The sequence below is a fragment of the Vipera ursinii genome, assembly GCF_947247035.1.
Source record: "Vipera ursinii genome assembly, chromosome: 5".
In the NCBI taxonomy this organism is placed as follows: Eukaryota; Metazoa; Chordata; class Lepidosauria; order Squamata; family Viperidae; genus Vipera; species Vipera ursinii.
The window spans coordinates 42,492,735-42,516,232 of record NC_139518.1 but is presented as its reverse complement, the minus strand read 5'-3'; the positions used below and the strand labels follow the sequence as shown (position 1 = coordinate 42,516,232).

Sequence of the window (23,498 nt, the reverse complement as noted above, 5' to 3'; positions counted from 1 at the left end):
CCTGTAATCTATGGTTCTTTTGGAGAAACTGTCCTCACTCTGTCTATGGTTTTCCATAGGGCCGGATGGGAGGTCGGTGTGCACATTCCTCGCCCATTACCTCACACTCACAAGAAGGGACCGCCGGGAAGGTGGAGGACCTGGGGCTCTACCGCCTTGCTTCAGCTCTGTTTAGCCGGCGGCGACTCCGCGATTCTTCGTCCGATTGTGCTGTGCGGTTCTTTCCCACAGCCTGTCTTGTCCTCCCTTCCCCTGCCCGGCTGGGTCCACTTCTCCAGCTCTCGCCCGCCCTGGCCCATGGCTCCATGAAGCGCGGGGTAGTAGAGGTGGCGGCGGCGGCGGCGGCGGGGAGGAGGCAAGAGCAGGAGGAGCGGCGGTGGCGGCGGCGGTGGTGGTGGCGACGGCGGTGGTTAGGTTGAAAAGTAATTGGAGTAGGGAAACGTCTTCGCGTCAAGGAAAGAAAAGGTGCGCGGTGTCAGGATCTTTTGGGGCAGCCCCGTCCCTGGGGGAGGGGGGGGGCCGAGGCAGGCACAGAGTGTAGCCAGCCTTTAGGCTCACCTCAGATCTCACCGCAGACCGCTTGCCTCGCCTCTATCCCGCAGGCGAAGCTTCAGACCTTCGTGTAAGCGCGCCCTCCTTTTTCTCCTGGCCTGCCGGCAAACTTGGAAGCTTCGCTTGCTGCCTCCCTTTTCCTGCCAGGCCAGCGGCTCCTCTTAAGCAGCCTCCCTTCGCGTTTGTTCTGGTCCACTGCCTCACTTAGGTCGGGGTCTTGAGTCTGCTTGATTGGCAGTTTCTTAGCTGGCTAGCAGGCGGTAACCACATTAGGATCAAAAACCCCGGTTGGAGCGGATCCAGCTCGCTGGGTGACTTTGGCAAGCTTAATTTTTCTTGCTTGCTTTCCTGTCATGTTCAATTATATAGCACGGTACTGGGGGGGGGAAATGTATGAATGAAGAGAATCCAGGTTATATTTTTGCGTTTGCTGAGAAAATCTAGGTTGTTCCTTGTTCTGTACTGTAGTGTATGTACAATAGTGCCTCTATACAGGAACATGCCCCACATCAGTACAATTGGTCCCTAACCAGCTACAGTCAGCTAAACTCATTTACAGTATTCTACCTATTTTTTATTTGGGGGGGGGGGTCGGGTCAAAGGAAACTTAAGTGTGCATATAATTGTACCTTAATTAGAAGTAAAAGTCACCACTTGAATGTTGGAAGAAATATGCTGAGGATTTTCTGAAAATTCTTGATTTCCTCTGTAGACATTTTTCTAATAAAGGTTATTTGTTATTCCAGGTCACTTTTCCCCCCAAATGCTAATCTTTTTATTCCACCAATCTTACATATTTCAGTGATAAGTTCATGTCCTTGTCCCTCCTTGTTCTTGGATATTTCTAATAATTTGTATTCTTCTACTTTTCTCATTTTTTTCTACAATATGTTCCATCTATGCTATATATTAAAGAACATTTGTTCCAGACATTGAGATAGAACTACTTTAAATCCGTGTAGGAAATGTTTTGCAATGTATATTTAGTCACTTTTGCACGTCTGTTGATAGCTAACCCTCTAATGGTGTTCAACTACATCTAAAAATTTATGGGTTTTATTTCTTTTCAGATTTGAAAACAGGAATGGGCCGTGAGAAAAGGAAATTCATTCCAGAAATAAAATAGCTTCCCCTTCCACCTGTCCACTTCCTCCTTGGCAGTACAAGGTTTCTGCTTTCAGTAAGCGTTTATCTGAAGCCTAATATACAAAAGCTTGTTTGTGTAAAAATGCAAATAGCTTGTAAATGGTAATGCTAACATTTGTGACAGCTGTTGCTGTTCCACACTCCAGCAAAGTGGGAAGGTCATCTAGCTGTGCAATATTTTCCTCTTATTTTCTTTCTCTCTCAAAAGGAACTGAATAGGTACTTAATTCTTAATTTTTTGGAGTCTGATGTTTACAAATATTTAACATGAAGTATTGTGTTAAATACCTGCATTGTGTATACACATTTTCAGAACTTTTGCACATAGTATTAATATACAGTTCTCTCACACATAGTTGTAAACAGTATCAATTTAGCATAAAGATAGATTTCTAAATATATTGCATGCTGAAGTTTTATTTAGCATATCAGCTGCCAGTGTAGAAATAAGATTTTTTTTAATATTTTTACAAATTTTGCATATGTTTATCACATTTTGGGGTAATTTATTTCAGTTTTGTTCAATAAAAGAGTTTGAGGCCTACAGCTAAGAATGCTTTTCTGCTCACATTATAATTTGTAATAAAGCGATTCCCTGATCAAAGACAGTAGGAATCGCTTGTACCGCATTGCCCTATTATAACTGAGGAAATAACACAAGAATGGACGCCCTCACTAATGCAAAGATATCAAAATACCGCTATTTTGTTTCTAGAACAGCGTTTCCCAACCTTAGGAACTTGAAGATGCGTGGACTTCAACTCCCAGAGTTGAAGTCCACGCATCTTCAAGTTCCTAAGGTTGGGAAACGCTGTTCTAGAAGACAATGCAGGGTGGCTGCAAGGAAAGAAAAATCGTATTTGTCCTAATAAATAGCAGGTGTGGATAACCATCTGTCTTGATCCAGAATATTTTTTAATAGGAACAGAAGCCTAAGTAAAAAGAAATATCATTCTTGGGTTCCTCTGATGATTATTTCCAAAAATAGAAAGTAGGGATGTGTTCATTTTTAAATTTTTCAAGTTCAAATTTCACAATATGTCCTATTTCAAGTATGAAACATGCACTTTCAAGCATTTTAGATCTCATTCTGGTTTTAGCTTGGAATATTTCCAAAACATTCAAGCAGCCAAGCTGTAGTCAAAACGACAATTTTGCACTCCAGACAAGATATTAGTTGAAGCTTCACACTTGAAAGCTTCTCTCCTATCTCCGTTAACTTGCACAGCCCTAGAACTGCCACTTTCCACTTACCAATTAGCATATCTCAGGATTACAGTGGCAACCAGGATTGTCATTGCTAAGTGATGCAGTCATGTGACATCACACTTTATGACCACATCACTTACCAACAGCAATCCCGGTCCCAATTGTAATAACTTGAGGACTACATAAGATGGTAGTCCAATGATTTCTGATTACCGTAGTCCAGAATTGCTGATACATTTTTAAATTAACTTTTGAGGTCATGTAATCTCAATTTTTTTTCTGTTTAATTTTTGGCTATGTCATATGCAAGTTTTCTTGTATAATACATATGTTATGATATGAAATATGCTGTTTTATTACTGGAAAAAGTACTTTGTTATATATTTTTTCATTAATGAGATGACATATGTTGCATATTGTATGTTTTATCAGGGTTCTACAGTGCTTCAGACGGTAGGTGCTGAATCAGGATGGGAAAAAGACGCTGTGTTCCTCCACTTGAGCCCAAGTTGGCAGCAGGCTGTTGTGGGGTAAAGAAACCCAAATTGTCTGGAAGTGGAACACATAGTCACGGGAATCAAGCCACAACTGTGCCAGTCTCTAGTTCAGGTCCTCTTCAGAACCACCAGCATGGAGATGGGGGCAGTGGAAGGGAGAATGTATCGGATTTGACTTTATGCCCTGGAAATTCTCCAATTACTCGAATGAATCCCACTTCAGGAGCATTGAGTCCACTTGCCCGGTCTAATGGAACTGCCAACAGCACCAAAAATCTAGTCGTGACAGCGGAGATGTGCTGCTATTGCTTTGATGTACTCTACTGTCATCTTTATGGTTTCCCTCAGCCACGACTTCCTCGATTTACCAATGATCCCTAGTGAGTAAATTTATGGGCATGGGAGGGAAACTGAATATCCATCCAAAAGGATAATGAAAGAGTTGTTCAAAAAACAGGTTATCTTCTAAGAAATCTAAAATATTATGTCATTTTTGTAGATGGGTTAACATATAAAATGAAACTGGTATAAATAGAAATCATGCATATATTGGTGTTTATGAGGTACAACAGCTCTGTGCAGTGGTAGTTGGAGAGCATTAGGATTTGGAGAGCTGAGGAAAGAAAAGTCCAGCAGTAGACTAAATCAGCTATTCTGGTTTGTTCCCATCTTTTTCATTCTACTGGGTGCTGAGCATATTGAATATCACAGTATGAATAAGACTTTAATAATTAAGTCTCAAAAAGAGCTGTAATTACAAATGATTTCAAGGAACCCAGAATTTTCCTTTCTCTAATTTTTTTACCCAACGCATTAATAATAATAATAATAATAATAATAATAATAATAATAATAATAATAATAATAATTTTATTTATATACCACCCTTCTCCCGAAGGACTCAGGGCGGTGAACAGGGCAGACATATAAAAATACAAAAATGCAAAAGTTAAAAGGAATTAAACATATGTCCAAGCTAAAAACAGTAAATACATATATTAAAAGTGACAATAAAAACCCAAACCATCCCCCAACAGGCCAAGCCGGCTTGTTCAAATAAATGTGTGTTCAGATCGCGACGGAAGGAGTGAAGGTCGGGCGCCATCCGGAGCTCAACCGGCAACCGATTCCATAGCTCCGGGGCGCCCACAGAGAAGGACCTCCCCCTGGGGGCCACCAATCGACATTCTTTGATCGGTGGTACCCTGAGGAGGCCCTCTCTGTGGGAGCGCACAGGGCGGAGGGAAGTTGATGCCAGCAGCAGGTGCTCCCTAAGGTACTCCGGACCCATGCCATGTAGGGCCTTAAACACCATTACCAGTACCTTGAATCTCACCCGGAAGACAACTGGTAACCAATGCAGCTCACAGAGCAGAGGTGTAACATGGGAGTTTCGGGAGACTCCCAACACAACTCCCGTCGAGGGCAGCCCCATGTAGAGAGCGTTGCAGTAGTCCAGGCGAGAGGTCACGAGCGCATGAGTGACCGTACATAGGGCATCCCGGTCTAGATAGGGCCGCAACTGGCGGACCAGGCGAACCTGGGCGAAGGCCCCCCTAGTCACGGCCACCATGTGATCTTCCAAAGTAAGCCGTGAATCTAGGAGGACTCCCAAGTTGCGAGCCCTATCTACGGGGGGGTAATAGTTCACCCCCCATGGAAAGAGATGGAATATTCTGAATATCCCGGGATGCCGGTATGCACAGCCACTCAGTCTTGTCGGGGTTGAGTTGAAGTCTGTTCCTCCCCATCCAGACCCGAACCGCCTCCAGGCAACGGGACATCACGTCGAGGGCATCACTGGGGTGGTTTGGGGTCGAAATAAAAAGCTGGGTATCATCGGCATACTGATGATACCCAACTCCAAAACCACGAATGATCTCACCCAGCGGTTTCATGTAGATGTTGAACAGGAGAGGCGAGAGGACCGACCCCTGAGGAACTCGGCAAATGAGAGACCTCGAGGTCGACCTCTGCCCCCCTGCCAACACCGACTGCGAACGTCCCAGGAGATAGGAGGAGAACCACCGCAAAACTGCCTCCCACTCCCAATCCCCTGAGACGCCGCAGCAGGATACCATGGTCGATGGTATCGAACGCCGCTGAGAGGTCTAATAGGACTAGGACAGAGGAATGTCCCCTGTCCCGAGCCCTCCAGAGATCATTCACCAGAGCGACCAATGCCGTCTCCGTGCTATACCCGGGCCTGAAACCCAATTGGTACGGGTCTAGATAATCCGCTTCATCCAGGACCAGAGGGAGCTGATGCACCACCACACTCTCAACAACCTTCGCAAGAAAGCGAAGGTTGGAGACCGGATGAAAGTTATTCAACACAGCTGGGTCCAAGGCAGGCTTCTTGAGGAGAGGTCTCACCACCGCCTCTTTCAAGACGGCGGGGAAACTACCCTCACTCAAAGAGGCAGATATAACCGCCTGGAACCAGCCTCGTGTCCCCTCCCGAGCCGCATAAACCAGCCGGGAAGGGCACGGGTCCAATAAACGTGGTGGAGCTCAGCCTCCCCATAATCCTGTCCACTTCCTCCGGAGTCACAGAATCAAACTCCTCCCAGGTAATATCAACAAGACCGCCCGCGTCCTGATCGTCAGACTCTGCCCAGTCAGAGTCCAGACCGGTCCGAATCTGAGCGATTTTGTCCGACAGATGTTGACTAAACTCCTCGGCACGACCCTGCAAGGGTTCCTCCCTCACCTCCTGATTAAGGAGGGAACGGGTCATCTGGCATTAGTTGATTGGTCACTATTTCCAGTTAGTTTTTCACAAAAAGAAGAGCTCAATTTGGTTAGCCTATCTTGGCTGAAAAAGCTAATATACATACAGAGTTTCTGCTATTTGCTCAACTCAATATTTTTTATTTATTTATTTGCTCAGTTTTTATAACCACTCGTCTCAGGAAATGACTGGGTTGCTTACAATTCAAAATATATATTACAATTTAAAAAAACATTTTAAAATAATAAAACTGGTAGAAAATAAGAAAACATCCAGTTCAAGTATGTTCTTTGCGTGCATAAATGCAAACCAGAAATTTTCAGTTAACCATAGTTACTAAGGTCAGAATAAACCAAAATCTTAAAATCAATTTTAATCCATATTTTTAAGATTCTGCACCTGATAATCAGCTAACATAAAGATTTCCAGTTTAAATAAAATCTAAAAGTATCAGTACAACTACAATTATATAAGTAAAATTGTACAATTGTATTTAAGTCATTGAAAATTGAACTCACACAGTGTTTTTAGCTGATTAACCCAATTTTCAGTCATTTGGAGATAGTCAGAATGAAAGTTGCATGCCCCAAACAACTTTGATTATATTCAGGAATTTGAAACCAAATATTTTTATCATAACATGATACAATAATGGAGTCTGTCCATCACAATTGTGATGTTTGTAAAGTTTAGCATAGTCGTTAAGTGAATCTGTGATAGTTAAGCAAACATCAGTTTTAAAGCAAACCAATGCGGCTTTGGTGGAAATCAGAAGTAAATACTGTTTTTGGCAAAACTTTGTAAAATGTGATCACATAACCACAGAATGTTGCAAACCACCATAAATATGACCTGGTTGCTGAGTACCAGAAGTGCGTTCACATGACTCGTGGCGGTCAGTTGTCAGAACTTCAGATTTGGATCATAAGTACCCGCCAGGTATGTCCAACAGAACATCAAATGGTCACTAAGCAACCAGTCATAAGTTGAGGACTATCAATAGGCAGAAGGGTTATACTTTCTATAGAATAAATAATTTAAATTCAGAATACCTATTGAACAAAATTGAACTTCTATAACTGTGTTACTGGCACTGGAAAGTATACACTTGTAAGACCAGAAATATTTATATAGCGCGAATATCATATTGTGATAGAGAAGAATGCAAACGATAGAGACCGAAGCTCTGCTAGAAAGTTTTTAAAATTACTTACATATTTCATATTTATACAATATAGTCTTTGGTTTTTTTTAGTGGGAAGACACAAAATAGTTCAGGAGTGTTCTGTTCTACTGTCTAGGCCAGGGGTAGGCAACCTCGGCTCTTTTATGACTCGTGGACTTCAACTCCCAGAATTCCTGAGCCAGCATAGCTGGCTCAGGAATTCTGGGAGTTGAAGTCCACGAGTCATAAAAGAGCCGAGGTTGCCGACCCCTGGTCTAGGCTGTACTGACTTCTAGATTATTCATACTTACAGCATCCATGTAGAAAATAGAATGCAACAGGGGGAGCTTGTTGCACTTCTTTTCTGGAATTTCTGATCTGTATGATACATTTCCATGTCTTTTTCCTGCATCAGGAATCTGGATACAACAGCAATTTCTCATCATTGCCGTTGGATTCATGATGGGAATCAAGAGAGGTTGATGAATTTGTCCTGTTTCAGGATGTATCTTGCTTTTTTTTTTTTTGAAAAAGCAAAAAGTTTCTTAAAGGAATAAAATCTCATATGCAGTATAACTGAAATGGTCAGCTATATTGCTCATGTAGTTAGTTAAGAATCACTATGCATTCCATTTATGTGAAACAAAATCAACTATACATGAAGTCGAGCTTCCCTCCCCAGTAGGGCAAAAAGTAGTATGTTGAAAGATGACAGTTTTACATAGTTTCTTGCATATGTTTGGGAAGCATTGCTAGTTACCAAAGAAGTGGTATTGGGATAAAGTAATATAATCTAATAGAACGTACCATAGTATATATACTACACTTATTAAAGACATGCTTATATCAAGAAAAATTGGAGAAATCAATATCAGATTCAAATATTAAAAGTGATGGTTTAAATAAACATACAGGATCAATTTACACTGTTTCCTAGTTTTGTGATTCATACATTTCCTGAAGCATAGTTTGTAATTAGAGATAAGCAAGGTGACTCTGCACAATATTCTAGGATAAAATATGATTGGCTACTTCATGGTTTAATACATTGTGTTAAATAATCCACTGTGCTTAGTTTATGGTTTAAAGTGTTGTGTGAACCAAGCATTTTGGTTAATTCAGTAATCTTCCAATTAGTGTAGTGTTCAACTGTAGCTATAGTAATATCAATGTGTCAGTGAACATTTTGCTCTATACTGTTATAATTTTTAAAAGAATAGGAAAAAATTATGAATATATTAATAACTGGGAATATTTTAATATTTAATAACTGGAAAGACTTTAATAAAGTCGTATGGGATAGAGATGAACATGCTGAATGAAGACTGGGGAGACCTAGGTTCAAATCTACCGTCAGCCATGGAAGCTCACTGAGTGACTTTGTGCCATGTCCTTTTCTACATAAACTCACCATGAAGTTGTGAGAAATATTAGAGAGGCAATGTTATATATGGCATCTTGAACACCTGAAGGAGAAGTCAGATATAAATGTAATAAATAACTAGAAGTCTACTTAATAGATTTTTATCCCATGGCAAAATATTTCTTTTATGTTTGTCTCATGAATAAACATTCAAGATCATCTGGGAATCTCTAGATCAGGGGTGTCAAACTGTCGGCCCGTGGGCCAGACACGTCATCCGGAAGCCGCGCCCACCCCATTACTGGCAATGGCAAAATCGTCCCGATACGTTGATGACATCAACAGTGGATTGACGAAAGCTCAGTTATTAAAAGGTTTTTTCTGTCCTGGAGTTCAGTGATTGAAGTAGATTTTAAAATAAAACACACATACATATACTGGTGATACTTTGATAGTTTCTTAGCCTATGTGAAGCATGCTATATTGCATATATTATCAGTTAAACTTACATCATTTGACTTCAGTAGTTGGATATTTTTTTTCTTGTAGTTTGTATTCTCTGTGAAATGCTACTTGTATAATGCAGGGGTTGGAAGTTAACTTGGAGATTCATCCTTCTGGTGATGTGCAAATCTAGTACTACAACATTGCCTACAGAATGCTAACCCAGTCTCTATCTAAACACCGTCTCTGTTTAAACAACCCACCGCTTCTTTAGGCAATCTGCTCAATAATGGACAATTCTTACCATTTTTTTATGTTCTAGTAAAATCTACACGCAACCCCCCCCCCCCCCACTACTACCTGCTAAATTAAACCCTTTTTTTTGCTTGTCCTGTTTTCTGGAACAGCTTTAAATTCTATCCAATAGGACTGACTGCTTTTCAGAGATTTGATGACATCTACCTTGTCTCTGCAGTCTTCTTCAAGCTAAACATACCAAAACCTCCACCTGCTCCTGATTTGTTTTTTGTTTTGTTTTCCAGGCCTTTTATCATGGTTCCCATTGGGCATGTTCTAGTTTGACCATGTCTTTTCTAAAATATGTGCCTACAACTGGATGTAGTATTCTAGAAATAGTCTGATTAATGCAGAAGAGAGAGGAACAATAATTTATATTGATCCTGATATTCTACTTCCATTAATACAGTTTAGGATTGCTTTTTCTTGTTTCTTTTTTGGGAACTGCACAACATTTTGGGGTCATATTCAGCTAGTAATCTGCTAAAACACCTAGATCCTTTTCATATGTATTACTACTGAATTTTTATATTATGTACTAAGGAATTTGCTGTCCCCCCATCTTCATGTCATGAGCAAATTTGATAAACATAGATACTAATCCTTTAGTCAAATTGCTTAAAAATATGTTGAACATCACAGGACTTAAAATGGTAGTTTTGCGGTATACCATTCAGAACTAATTTCTGAATGGCCTCAGTTGAACAGCACAGGACCTAACATAGAGTTACACTGGCCTTAGCTTAACAAAATACAATGCTATAGAAACCATTTCAAATGGAACTTTAGATGGAGTCTAACTAAGATGCCAATCACTATGGTAGACGTGGTGGGAAAAGTAGGATTTAATGAAGTTTCTTTTGCCAGCTGATTTTGAGATTTACTCTTTTGAATAAAAATGGTAATACATAAACATATCCTTATTACTATGATGTTCTGCCAATAGGATACTGTAAGAAGAACTGTGTTTCATCCTAATACTATTGCATCAGTGTAGCATTACACTGATAAAGGGGTTGTTGTGATTGGAAATGTCCCCTTATATTTAATGGAGAGCCAAAACAAAATTATGGCAGAATTCCTACGTTATGGTGTAGTTAAGATTTCAATTAATCCTGCCTTTAATCCTAGTGTATCTTTACCAGTATATAAACTCCACACAAGATTTCTAGTTGAAATATTAAGGTGTGCTCTTGTCTGTGTTATGTGAGAGGAGGAGGGAGGGAAACTGTGTGAGAATGAGAATGAGAGAACATTTGCAACTGACCAAGGGGCTGTGTGGTGATGAGAAATACAGAAGAATACTTTCCACAATAGTTCAACCTGCCCAGAGGACATGGCTGACATTTGTTAGAGAACTCCAAACAGCTACCTTACCCTAAGACATGAACGTCGATTATCAGCGCTACTCCTACAACTGGGATAAAAGGACAAAGCATCTTGAACAGGTAAGCTATGTATGATGGAATGCAGAGTGGGAATACAAAGTGGTAGCAAAACAGTTAAGGGAGGAGGAAATAGGGGCACTGTGAAGCAGATTGTTCAGTCTGGAAGAGGAGAGAAACATGAAAAAGATGACCTAGAGTAACTACTTTAATTACAGTCCATACAAGCTATGAATTTACTTGGCAAATTCAGTAAATTGATGTTTTCTTCTACAATACTTTGAGGCACCAAAGGTATAGTGTGTGTGCTCCAATAGCCATGAAAACAGTAAATGCCAATACATAACTGTTAGTGAAGGCTAGATATTCTAAATCTTGCTGCTTTTAATCATATACTTATGATCCCTTTTGCTTCACAGCATCAAAACCTGAACACGAGAATAAACATACAGAGGTTTTCTTCCTTGAAAAGTGGGTATTTGGGGTAAGATTTTATATACTATTTGAGCACCTACAGCAGTATTGAGTGGTTTCTTCACAAATAAGTACCATGTATTTAAATTCAGAGGCTGCCTTACATCTGCTAATTGCTTCTCTTTCTTTATATCTTCAGATTTCTACAAACTGTACTTACTAGATGTGGAGGGCTGGATATTTTCCATTCTTGGTGCCATGCAGACTACAAGGAAAATTTACAGCAAAACTAGACTAATGTGAATCCAATTATTCCACTGTGTGGTTGCCAATAGGTTCCATATTTCAGCAGCCAGTTATATAACAAGTGAAACAATGTTCTCTATGGTAAATTAAGCAAGAGTACCCACACCCACTACTATTACACAGTTTTCCATTTATAAAATGTGACAGGATGGCTTGTAATCCCTTCTATGTGGTTTTGTTTTATTTTAGAATTAAAGCACTGTATATGCTACATGCAGAAGAGTGGGACATAATATTTAAAATAAAAATAAGGATTTCACTTTATTGCAGTGCTTGTCTTTTTGTTAGTATGTTAAGTAATGTTCACTTAACGCTTCCTGGTTTCTATTGCTCAGAATGATACTGGGTAAAAAGAGAGATTTCTTACTATTAAGGTTTGGTGCATGGATGGTTCTATCATTCAGCCACTTGAATTTTAGTTATACTAAGGAAATAGGCCCTTCAGCTTTCAACAGGAGGCCTGGTTTCTGGTTCTGTAAACAAGACAGTCATTTAACATTGATTGAGGGAGAAAAATACAAAGATATAACTTATTAGTAGCAAGCTGTTGTATGCATGCCTATTTAGCATTCCCTTGATTACTTAAGAAAACATATCTATATCTGTTTATGTGGACTTCTTCCAACTTCTTTTGTTGTGAGACTGCATTCAGAGCTTGAACTGAAAGCTATTGTATATGCAACTGCTATAATACAATAAAGATCTAATGTTCCTTTACAGCCTGTCAACTAAAGGTGTAAATGTCTGAGCAGGTATATAGATAATATATAGGGAATATATTTGATGATGGAGTAAGGAGTTGCTCTAGACTAGTGTGGGTTCTAGTTCTGCCTACTATTTCATCCTTGTGTCTTAACTTAATTTTAGCAATCAATGTATACAGAAGATGAATTGGACCTTACTCTTACCATTTCTCCCAATAGGGCTTGAATTTATGTCTTCAGGATTTTAGAGCCTCCTTGATAAATAATGTTTTTCCCATTCAGTAAATGAAAATTGCATATTAATTCTGAGAGACTCATACTTGCTAGATTTCTGCTACCTCAGTCTGCCATGATATGTCTGTGTTGGTAATCATGTTTTATTTGGTAGAATAAGGTGATTGGAGATAGTTTTCTATCACAGTGCAGAAGTTGCTGGTTAACCATGGCTGTTGGAATAAACTCTGCTTGGTAAGTTCACACAAAGCTCACTAAAATGAAACAAACACCATTATGGGTGAAGTTCTTTCATGCTTGGCTACTGTTGATGGGAAAGAGAACATTTTCTCCATGTTAAGATTATTATTAGGTTTGGCAGTGTGGCATACAACAGTTTTTACTACTATATTTGCTTGCTTTTTTCCAAATTTAGTTCTCCTGTTTTTATAACCAGGATAGGGTTAGGGTTATGCAGTAATTAACATTGTCCAATAATGAGGACGAATAATTGGGAATCTTCTGTTAACACTAAGGTTTGCAAAAGTAATAGAAAAGCTTCACTGAAAATGTTTTTGAGAGGAGCAAGTTAATAATGCACATTGTCCATGCACAATGTATATGAAAACTGTTCATCTTAAAAGGGGGCAGATAAGGAGAGTAAGGGGAAATTACCTTGAAAAAGAAGATGTTAGTTATTATCCTGTACAAGAACACTCTACATTGCAATGTTTTGTTACAGATTCCACTTGAAATTTAAATTTACAGTTTCTACGAGACAGAGTATTCTAGGAGGCATGTTGTTTTTTGAGTCATATCCACCTATTTGCCTAAAGTCCATTTGAAGAGTAGCTCTGAGTTCAAAACTTGTTTGCTTTGGCCTTAGTGAAGACACTGTACTGTTTGTTATTTTGTAACTGGATAACATAGCTATGTTCTATGCCTATATTTTGAAGTTATCTTATTATAAAAAAGATGCAGGTTTTTATTTCTTTTAACATTACTTGTTAATGTTAAAAGAACACACACACACACAAGCCATCTCAGTGGATCTCTTTAATCCATGGCACTGAGAATTTATTAATGTTCTACCAGTGGCTTACAATCCTAGCAGTATAGAATTCTTCGCTTCCAGCTTGGAATACCAAAAACAAAGTCAGTGAGTAGTCAATACCAATTTGGCGGGGGGGGGGGGAAGAATCTCTACTTCTAACTATGCTTTGTTCCCATTGTAGGGATAACTAAACCAAATGAAGCTCAAAACAGAGAGGCTGAGAAGAGCATATTTACTTTGTTTACAATGTTAACCAAACAAAAAGCTAAGGGAGTCATCTGTAGTTTGAATTAAGAAACTTACGTGTTTTAAACAATCTGCATATTCAACTGCAAGACACAGACAGATTCTAAATCAGAATCAAATATGTGATTCTGTAGCTATTTTGTTTTAGACACTGTTTACTGTGACTTAATGGGATTACTGTTATTGAGGATTTCAGGTTCATATATTTAAAAATAGTTTATGTAACAATAACATTACAAATCGTAAGAGCTGATTTAAAATATTACAAATAGAAGATAAATGTTAATAGATTATTTGCTGATCAGATAAAGAAATGGAACAGCAGGCTTATTTTTCAAATGGACATGGCAGGTTTAATTTTCATCCAGATTTTTTTATGTTTGAATTAATTGTCTAGCAAAGTAGGGTTTTGTAGCATTTTTTTGACATATTGTTAAAAATAGAAACAAAATTGAAAACTATACACCAAATAACCACAACGAGCTTCAGATTTAGATCTGGAATACTTATTACAACTAGTTTAATTCCATTGATGATATTCTTAATCATTGGATATCAACAGAAGTGTAGCATACTGAAGAACTCAGAAACTAGGTCAGGAGGTAATTACAGAGGAGAACAATTAAGATTTTATTTGAAAGCACATTAGACTAATATAAAATTAAAAATACAAATCTGATAGTCAACAAATTAAAAACAACCATATCACAATTACTATATTTTCTCAAATTATCTTTAAGAGTAAACTGCTCTGTTACAAAAACTAAATTTAATCTAAGTTAGGCATGACATCCTGGCTTTAGAATTTCTTCATAAAAAATAATTCTTGAAGAATTTATTTAGATTTGGTTCAGAGGACCGCTTTAACGCTTTGCCAGTTCCAATTAACTGTCCTCTTGAGATAAATAGCCATAATAGAAGAACACTCTAAATTAGAATCATAATGCGGGGTAGGGGGGAGTACGAGAATCCCTCTAAAATGGATGGCATTCCTTCAAAAAACATCTGATTTATATTTTCTTCACCTGCACAAGATCTGTCATATAGTATTTAGTTTGGTCCTTAAATAAGGTTTCTGGCAGTACTGTAAGACATGGAATAGAGAAGTAGAGATAAAATTTTGTATGTATTAATTCATTTATCTTACAGTGCACTATAATTATGGCTTATTAAGTTCCATCACATGTTATTACTGTTTAGAATCTATGTGTGAGAATACTTGAAACAGGATCAGATTGTTATAAAACTTCTATTATGCAGGCGACTTAAGAATTCTTAGGCATTGTGGCAGCATATTAATACAGATAAATATATTTGGATAAAATGTGTAAAAAGGCTTTATTTTTTAAAAAATATGGATAGCAAAGACTGTTAAACAACCTATACTGCAGAAATCGGTACAAAATGCTGTGGGTCCATAACATTTAGCACCTGTATCATTTGACACTTGAAAACAGGATCTTATTGGTCATTATAAAAGGCATAACCAGACTGCCCCAAAATTCCAAGAGTCAAATCATTTAGGATTTTGTAAATCAAAAATAGCACTTTGCACTGGGGTTAGAAATAAAAATATAATTTTAAAATACAATTACTTAAGCGATTCCAATTCTACATTGACTAATAATTGAGTACATTCAGAGTTTTCAAATTGCTTTTAAGAAAAGCTTCATGAAGACTCAAATAGTCTGAAAAATGTCTGGAATGGGACAACTTGCTGCAGAACTCTTTGACCAAATTGCTACGGCCAACTCACCGTTGGACAACTCACCACAGGACAATTTAACAATTCAATTTAATTATTTCAAATAAAAGTATTTTAATTTTTGTCATTCAAATTTCATTTTGCCCCTCCTTTTGCACCATTTCTTTAATAATTCTATTCCACCATTTCTTTGATATTAATGTAACTGCAGTGAGTTGTCCCATAGCAAGTTGGCTGCAGCTGGTTGGCCGTGGTGAGTTGGCTGCGGAAAATTGTCATAGACCCAAATATTTCAGGGTTGCATTATTCTTTTTTCTTTACCTGTGATCTTTCAGATTCTTTCTTGCCAGTGATAATTTACTATTTTATACAGCGTTCAAGCTCAAACTAAAATACAAGTGTAATTTGCTGTTGACTGAAACCTCACTGAAACAGTGACCTACTTAGGTTTTAGCACTAATTCCAAGTTGAAGCTTGTAATGTCTGTAAGCACAAAGTGTAGAAAAGAAAATGAAACACAAAAGTTTGCTTCCAGTCTTTAGGGAATTAGCGCATCAGAACTGCAAACTTCAAAAATGTTTTAGAAGTGCTCCTGCCCTCATCTCTCTCCGTTCATATAAAAAATATTTTTTATGTTTTCAGGCTACCCAGTGAATGTGAAAAAGTGTTGTTGCTTTAAGGAATCCACTCATTAAATTTAATATGAAAGCAACAACACTTTTTCTCAGAGTCACACAAATATCTAGAAGTATCCCCCAAGTTCAAAGCTAATATTTTAGACAAAAGAGTTTATTGTCCAGGAACGGATATTTTTCCTGACAGCAGTTAAGTAGGTTGTCCAACTCTTCTGTGTTAACTGAACTTAACTTTATTTATCTGCATGGAGTCTAAAGTGCTCTTAGATATGCAATCATTTGATTGTCTGATCAGACCTTTTTAATGTGGTATTTTATATCCAGAATAACAAAAATTCTTGTAATATTGGTCCCTTTGTATTTAAGAATTAAGTTGTCACTTTTAAATTGTATCTCTTTTGACTAAGAGAAGGGGAAATTGTTAAGTAACAAAACAAATGCTTTATATATAATGTGAACATTTTTTTCCCTTTCATTCAAATGCGTGTAATATTTGGAGTCTGCCTGAACGAGTCCCTGCAGTTTTCTTGGCAAGGTTTCTTCAGAAGTGGTTGCCATTGCCTACTTCCTAGGCTGAGAAAAAGTGACTGGCCCACAGTCACACACCTGGCTTTGGGCCTAAAATGGGACTAGAACTCAGAGTCTCCTGGTTTCTAGCCTGACGCCTTAACCTCTACAGCAATACAGACAATTAAATGAACACTGAGGATAAGATGGCTTCCATGAGGAAGAACATCATACTCCCAACCCTTCTGGAACCTGTTGTCTTGAGGAAAGAGCCATCATAAAATCTTGCTTCCGGACTGGAACACCAGTCAAGTACTAAACGATTACCAGAGGTATTAAAAGTCACTAGCAGAGCAGCAGGAAACCTGTGGCCTTTCAGATGTTGCTAAATAAAAACAGTCAACAGTATAGCTGGTAAAGTGAAGTTGGTAGCTGACATTTAACCAAATTTGTTTGGGCCTTGGATTCCCTGCCTTTCATTTGAACGCTTCAGAAGAATCAATAGGATTATGCTGCCTACCTATCCTGATTTAGATCATCCAAAAATATTGCCAAGTCCTGCCCAAAAAAGAAGCAATTTTCTCTCTTCTTGCACAGAAAAGAAGCAGGTACTCAATCTTCTGCATACTTAAGCCAAGTGAAATTATTAAATAATAGTCTTTGTGTTGGTAATAGTATTATTAAAGCTTGTTTTTCAAATACTGCTACTGAATTCCTGTGCATTCTTAAAAACAATGTAACCTGTCATTTTAAGTACTTCTAAAATTTTGGAAACTATGAAAGAAGGAAAGCAGTTAGTAATTTTCAACATTACTTCGGTGAAACAAAGGCATTGAAAGCTGCAAAAGACATAAATTGATTTTTCATTATAAATGCAGTCATATTTTTTGTATTTTAATTTTTCTCAGCAAAAATTATTTGAAGCTTTTGTGTTATGCATTTTCAGCCCACTCTTTGTGACATGGAAGACAGGCCGAGACAAACGACTTCGGGGCTGCATTGGAACTTTCTCTGCCATGAATCTTCACTCAGGACTCAGGGAATACACATTAACCAGGTAAAATCAACAGTGATCTCTCAGAAAACCAAGCCCAATTCATTTTGTATATATATTTTTATTTAGTTCTGCTTGTAGTATGTATAAATCTGTTCTGTTTCAAAGGGATGTAATTTTTTCTTAAGTTTGACTAAATTATTTGAATGTAGTAAACCTTCCAAATTATACTATCGTGAGCTGTTTTATATAAGTTGGTGACCATGTTCTATTTCCACTTTAGTGCACTTAAGGACAGTAGATTTCCACCCCTGACTCGTGAGGAGCTGCCTAAACTTTTCTGCTCTGTCTCCCTCCTCACTAATTTCGAGGATGCCACTAACTACTTGGACTGGGAGGTAAAACTGTGAATCTGAATTTTCTATCACTCTTTCGTACCATTTGGATTCAGATCAATATTTTGTACTTTGTCTACATAGTAAGGGTAACTTATAATGATAGAATTTAAAGAATGAGATTTGAAAAAGGACTGAATTTAAAACTGAATTACTGAATAAATTACTTCAGTCCCTCTCAAATGATTATTATTTTAATACAAAAGCAGGACTCAATAGCTTCAGTGATCTTGAGAATGGTGCCAACACAAACATGGATTCCTCATAAGGACATCTATGAAATCAAAATCAGAATAATAGATGAAGCTAAGAGTAATTTACATGTGAGCTGATAGGTCTCCATAGGAATAAAGAATGCCAACTTCCTAGGAAACGGTGCAGGAAGAACTGAGATTGGAGAAAGAATGGTTTAGAACAGGAAAGTGAGTGCTATAAGAATGGGAGGATTGGATGAGATAGCAGCTGAAATAAACATTAGAAGTCAAAACATGAGCCATTTGTGATATAGAAAATATATTATCTTCTCTGAAAGTAAAGAAGAGATGACAGCTCATTATGAAAATGAAAACACCAAAGCTAATGTTAAAAGGTGATATACAGCTTTGTTTTCTTAAGCTAAGGAATAAGGATGGAGATTTCACTGGAAAAATAAAAAGAATGGTTCTAATGAGGAAGAACATTTAGAAATATACGTATCTTTTATGATCTTGTCAATGACAACCAAAATTACAATTAAAGCATTGAACACTGTAGAAAGTAAAAAGAAATGGGTACATTTAAATTAGGGATTTGGAACAGTTATTAAGAATAACAGAGAGCAAGAATGATCAGTCAGTCACCTTTTACTCTTGGGTAATAAATACTAAGCAAAAATCACCCTGAGAAACTGTCTTTGTGGCCAGTAGGAGTTAATAAATGAATTGGAGGCAAGGCAAGACTTTTTTCAGATTGATCTTTGAATAAGATGCATGGCAAGGGTAAATCCTTTTTCCCAGAAAATACCTCCCAGCTGACTTAATATTTCTATTTTTAGGTTGGAATCCATGGGATCAGAATTGAGTTCATCAATGAGAAAGGTGTCAAGCGCACAGCTACATACTTACCTGAAGTTGCTAAGGAACAGGGTGAGTATGGAATAAAATGTAATTTTATTTTAAGTAAAATCTGTGTAAATGAAATAATGTAAATCATGGAGATACCATACACAGTGCTGAATAAAACCATTCCTCGTCTTTGGTTGAAATATTCAGAGGCTTTGACCTTAAATGGCTCAAAATAGTAATACGTTCAGTGTGTGGTGATTTTTTTAAAGACATATATTTCATTTTTATTTATTTGTTAGATTTACATGTTAATTTTTGTATAGGAACAAGGTGGCAGTCATGTTTTAAATGCTGCATTATTCATAACTGTTTGGATTTTTAAATAATTCAAACAGTGAAAACAGATGTATGGTTTTAAGTCAATGATTTATTTTGATGATTTGCCCTGAAATATATTACATTTCCTCAAATTATTTATTCCAGCATGCAGAGAATCACATTTTCTCTTCCTGCATGAAAAAAACCAAAGTATAATTTAAACCTTTCAGGGAAATTTAGTAGATTTAAAATTTTAAATTATAGCTACAGTATACTTCATTTAAAACTTGATTATATTTGTTTATTATTGAAATACATGTGTATGAAATTTTAGTCATGTAGTATTCAATATTTACAGTTACTATTCTGTTTATTGGTAGCTATTTATCAGCAGCTTATCAATAACCTGAGTAACTTGAGCTTTCTTTTAAAGGGCTATATCTTTTTTAAATTAAGCTTGTATTTATAAGTCTGCTGCTGTCATTTTCAAACAGATTGGGATCAGATTCAAACAATAGACTCCTTGCTCAGGAAAGGTGGTTTTAAGGCTCCAATTACCAATGACTTTAGGAAAACTATTAAACTCACCAGGTAAACTTTCTTGTTATTTTTGTATTAGTATTATCATTGCTTCTGTTTCTAATTGGAAGAGCATATTTCTGGAAATTGTTTTTTTCCATGCAAGTTTTTAAATTTTAAATTAGATGTTCCTGATCCTATAGTTCCTACCACCACCATCACCTCATTCCCCAAATTGCCAACAATTTTGAATTATTAGAAATTATTTTACATTTCTTAATGTTTTTTTAAACTGCAAAGGAATTTTAGAAAAAAAGTGACATTTTGAGAAAGTAAAATCTGTGTTGTCTTAATTTTTATTTTACCATTTTAACAGCATTAAACATTTATTTATTTATTTATTTATTTATTTATTTATTTATTTATTTATTTATTTATTTATTTATTTACCGGTATTCATTCATTCATTCATTCATTCATTTTTTATAGCCACCCATCTCAGTCAAGTGACTCTGGGCAGCTTACAATTCTAAAACTATTAATACAGTTAAAACAATAAAAACATCCAAAGCAACCGCAATAATTAACTAACAGTAAAGCAAAGAAATAGGGCCTTTAGCACATTCCAAGCTCCAGACCCCTTATGAAAGGCCAGCAGGGTTGGCACTATTGTAATCTCTGAGGGGAGAATATTCCAAAAACTAGGGGCTATAGCAGGGGAGGCCCATCTACTTCTCACGAGTCGATAATCTATGAATTAATTAGTGAGATCTTGCTTATTTTTTTCTACCCATTCGAAAACAAGATTTTTTTCCAATAATTAATAATTTTTTTAAAAGGCTATAAAATGGAAACATTAGGGAATATTTAGGCCTTGATATTTTTAGAAGTAAAGTGTGATAATGTTAGGTACACTAACCATATTATTTTAATAAGATGAAAATGAATTGCTTAATTTCATGAATTGTAAATGTCCTTTTCCATTGTTGCTCCTTTGTAACAGGTATTTAAGTCAGCTCTTGTATTAGAAGAGTACGCAGAGGTGGTGGGCAGAGTTTATGTATTTGTTTGTTAAATTTATTTGCTGTCCATCTGGCTAATCTAGGTAGTTTACAACAATAAAATGGGGAAAAATGATAAAGAATGTAAACATAACAATAGCAAATGAATAAAATAATAAAAAATAACAAAGGGAGTACAATAATATAAAATTAAAAAGACGGGCAAAAGGGGAGCAGGAAGCGCAGTGGAGAGGTGGGGTCTGCTAATTGGTACAGAAGCCACCTCTAGTAATATATTCCTCTGTTGGGTTCCCAGGCCAACTTGCAAAGCCTTGTGGAAGGCTTCAGGCCCTTGTGGAAGGATAGGAGGGTGGGGCAAACCATAACCCAGAGGGCAGAAAGTTCCAGAGAGCTGGTGCTGCAGCAGAAAAGGCTCTTCTCCTAGATCCTGTCAGTCGGAGTTCCTTGACTGACTAGATCAGGGGTAGGCAACCTCGGCTCTTTTATGACTCATGGACTTCAACTCCCAGAATTCCTGAGTCAGCATAGCTTGAGGTTGCCTACCCCTGGACTAGATCCTCAGCAGGGCTCCTGCCAGCACAGATAGGACAAGCTTGTCTTGGTGAGATAATAGCTCATCAAGTAATCTGGACCTATGGCCATGGAGAGCTTTAAAGGTCATAACCAACAACTTAAATTGCACTCAAACAAGCTACAGCAGTGTAGCTCACAGAGCAGTGGTATAACATGGGTCATTCTATGGGCCCCACAGATTGTTCAGGCTGCTGTACTCTGTACCAGTGGAAGCTTCCAAATGGATTTTGAGGGTAGCCTCATGTAAAGTGCACTACAGTAATTCAGACAAGAGATGATTAGGGCTTGAGTGACTGAGCACAGGGAGTCCTGATCCAGAAAAGACTGCAGCTGGTGTACAAACCGAAGCTGTGCAAAGGCTGTCCAAATCAGGACCACCACCTGAACTTCGAGCAGAAGTTGCAAGTTCAGGAGAACCCCTAGATTACAAACTGAATCTGAATGGGGTAGGACAACCCCATTCAGACCCAAATGTTGAAGTTCCATTCACCCAAAGCCACTCGGTCTTGCTAGGATTCAATCATATAGCCTGTTATCCCCTATCCAGGCCCAAGCCCTCCGGGTACCATGAGAGGATAGCGACAACTTCACTTGGGTCACAAGATGTGGAGATCTAAAGCATTAACATAGCATATTGATGATATTTCAACCCATGGTGACAAATGATCTCCCCAGCGACTTCATGTAGATGTTAAACAGGAGTGGAGAGAGTATTAAAGCCCTGCGGTACAGTGTAAGAGAGCAGCCGGGGGCTGGGTTTCTCACTCCCTATCAACACTGATTGGGAGTGGCTTTGGAGAAAGGAGCTAAACTAGCATAGAACTGTGCCATCCAGTCCTAAGCTCTGTAGTTGGCCTAAAAGGATACCGTGGTCAATGATCTCGAAGGCTGCTAAGCGGTCAAGGAGAATCAGGATGGTTGCACTGCCGTCATCCCACCCTCACTGGAGATCATCCGTTAGTGTGACCAATGCAGTATCTGTCCCATAACCAGGCCTGAAACCAGACTGAAAGGTGTCTAGAAAATCTGTTTCATCCAGGATCCTGTGAAGCTGCCAAGCATTTCTACCCCTTTCCCTAAAAAGGGATAAGTATATTATAGTCATTATGTTCCCACTAACGGGGGATTCTTGTGTCAATTTAGTATTGAACTTCAGCTGACTAGATTAATGTCAGGCATAAAGTATCAGGACATTACTTAAGTTGCAGTTCAGAAGAATGCAACTTATTACTCAAGCCTATACACAAGAATTCAGTCAACTAAAGTTCAGCAGCAAATTGGCATCCGATAAGCATCAGCAGAATTTATGAGGGATTTGACTTGGGCCATTTGTGGGAACATAATTCTAAGCTTATTATGCACTTAACTCTCTCCCAACTCTGTGGTCTCCTCTCCTAGAGCCATCTTTGCTTCTTGAGGTAGGCAATGGCCTTAATATTAGTAATCATTGATAATTCATAAACTTATCTAGTTCCTTTTTCAGATGCTCTAAACTAGAATCCATCATCACATCTCACATCTGTTGGTAGCTAATTTTACAGTTTAGTATTGTACACAATATGCCCATGCCCAGTTTCACTTGATTAGCTAATGTTCTGTTTTTCTATTCATAATTTCTGTACACGTGTGCTGGTTCTTCTTCACTTTTTCCTTCCCCGCATGCTTACATTTTGAATCCAGTAGTGAGCAGAATACTAGATAGCAATAACACCTACCATACTAATATTGAGTATTATTGGTCACTACTGCCATTAGTGGATTTAGTTGAACTAAAAAGGAAGCACAAAGGAAAAAGATGGAGAAACAGATAGTAAAACTTTTTAATTATAGTTGGAAGGTTCCTTCTATGATGTTCCTCTTATCAAGCATGTATCAATATTAAATTGGGAGTTATGTGGGCTTAAAACATTTTGATGTTAAGAGGAGTGGGAGAAGATGACCTCTTCTCAGTTCAGGTCCTGTTTCACTACAGAGAGCACATGGATCCCTCTACTCTTCCGTGCATGTTTGCTGCCTGGGGTTATAGCAGTTGACTTCTTCAACAACATGGGCCAATCA

General features: G+C 37.8%; 1 protein-coding gene across 1 annotated transcript in view; it reads left to right on the top strand.

The window, feature by feature from the left end:
* Nucleotides 1-332: 332 nt before the first annotated feature.
* Nucleotides 333-23,498, top strand: part of AMMECR1L (AMMECR1 like) — a 28,063-nt gene continuing 4,897 nt past the window's right edge. Inside the window, exons 1-7 of the mRNA XM_083363747.1 lie at nt 333-465; nt 1,623-1,732; nt 3,340-3,784; nt 17,523-17,633; nt 17,854-17,968; nt 18,999-19,089; nt 19,821-19,917. Coding sequence (XP_083219873.1) covers nt 3,378-3,784; nt 17,523-17,633; nt 17,854-17,968; nt 18,999-19,089; nt 19,821-19,917 — 821 coding nt within the window. The 5' untranslated portion in view covers nt 333-465; nt 1,623-1,732; nt 3,340-3,377. The remainder of the gene's footprint in view (nt 466-1,622; nt 1,733-3,339; nt 3,785-17,522; nt 17,634-17,853; nt 17,969-18,998; nt 19,090-19,820; nt 19,918-23,498) is intronic.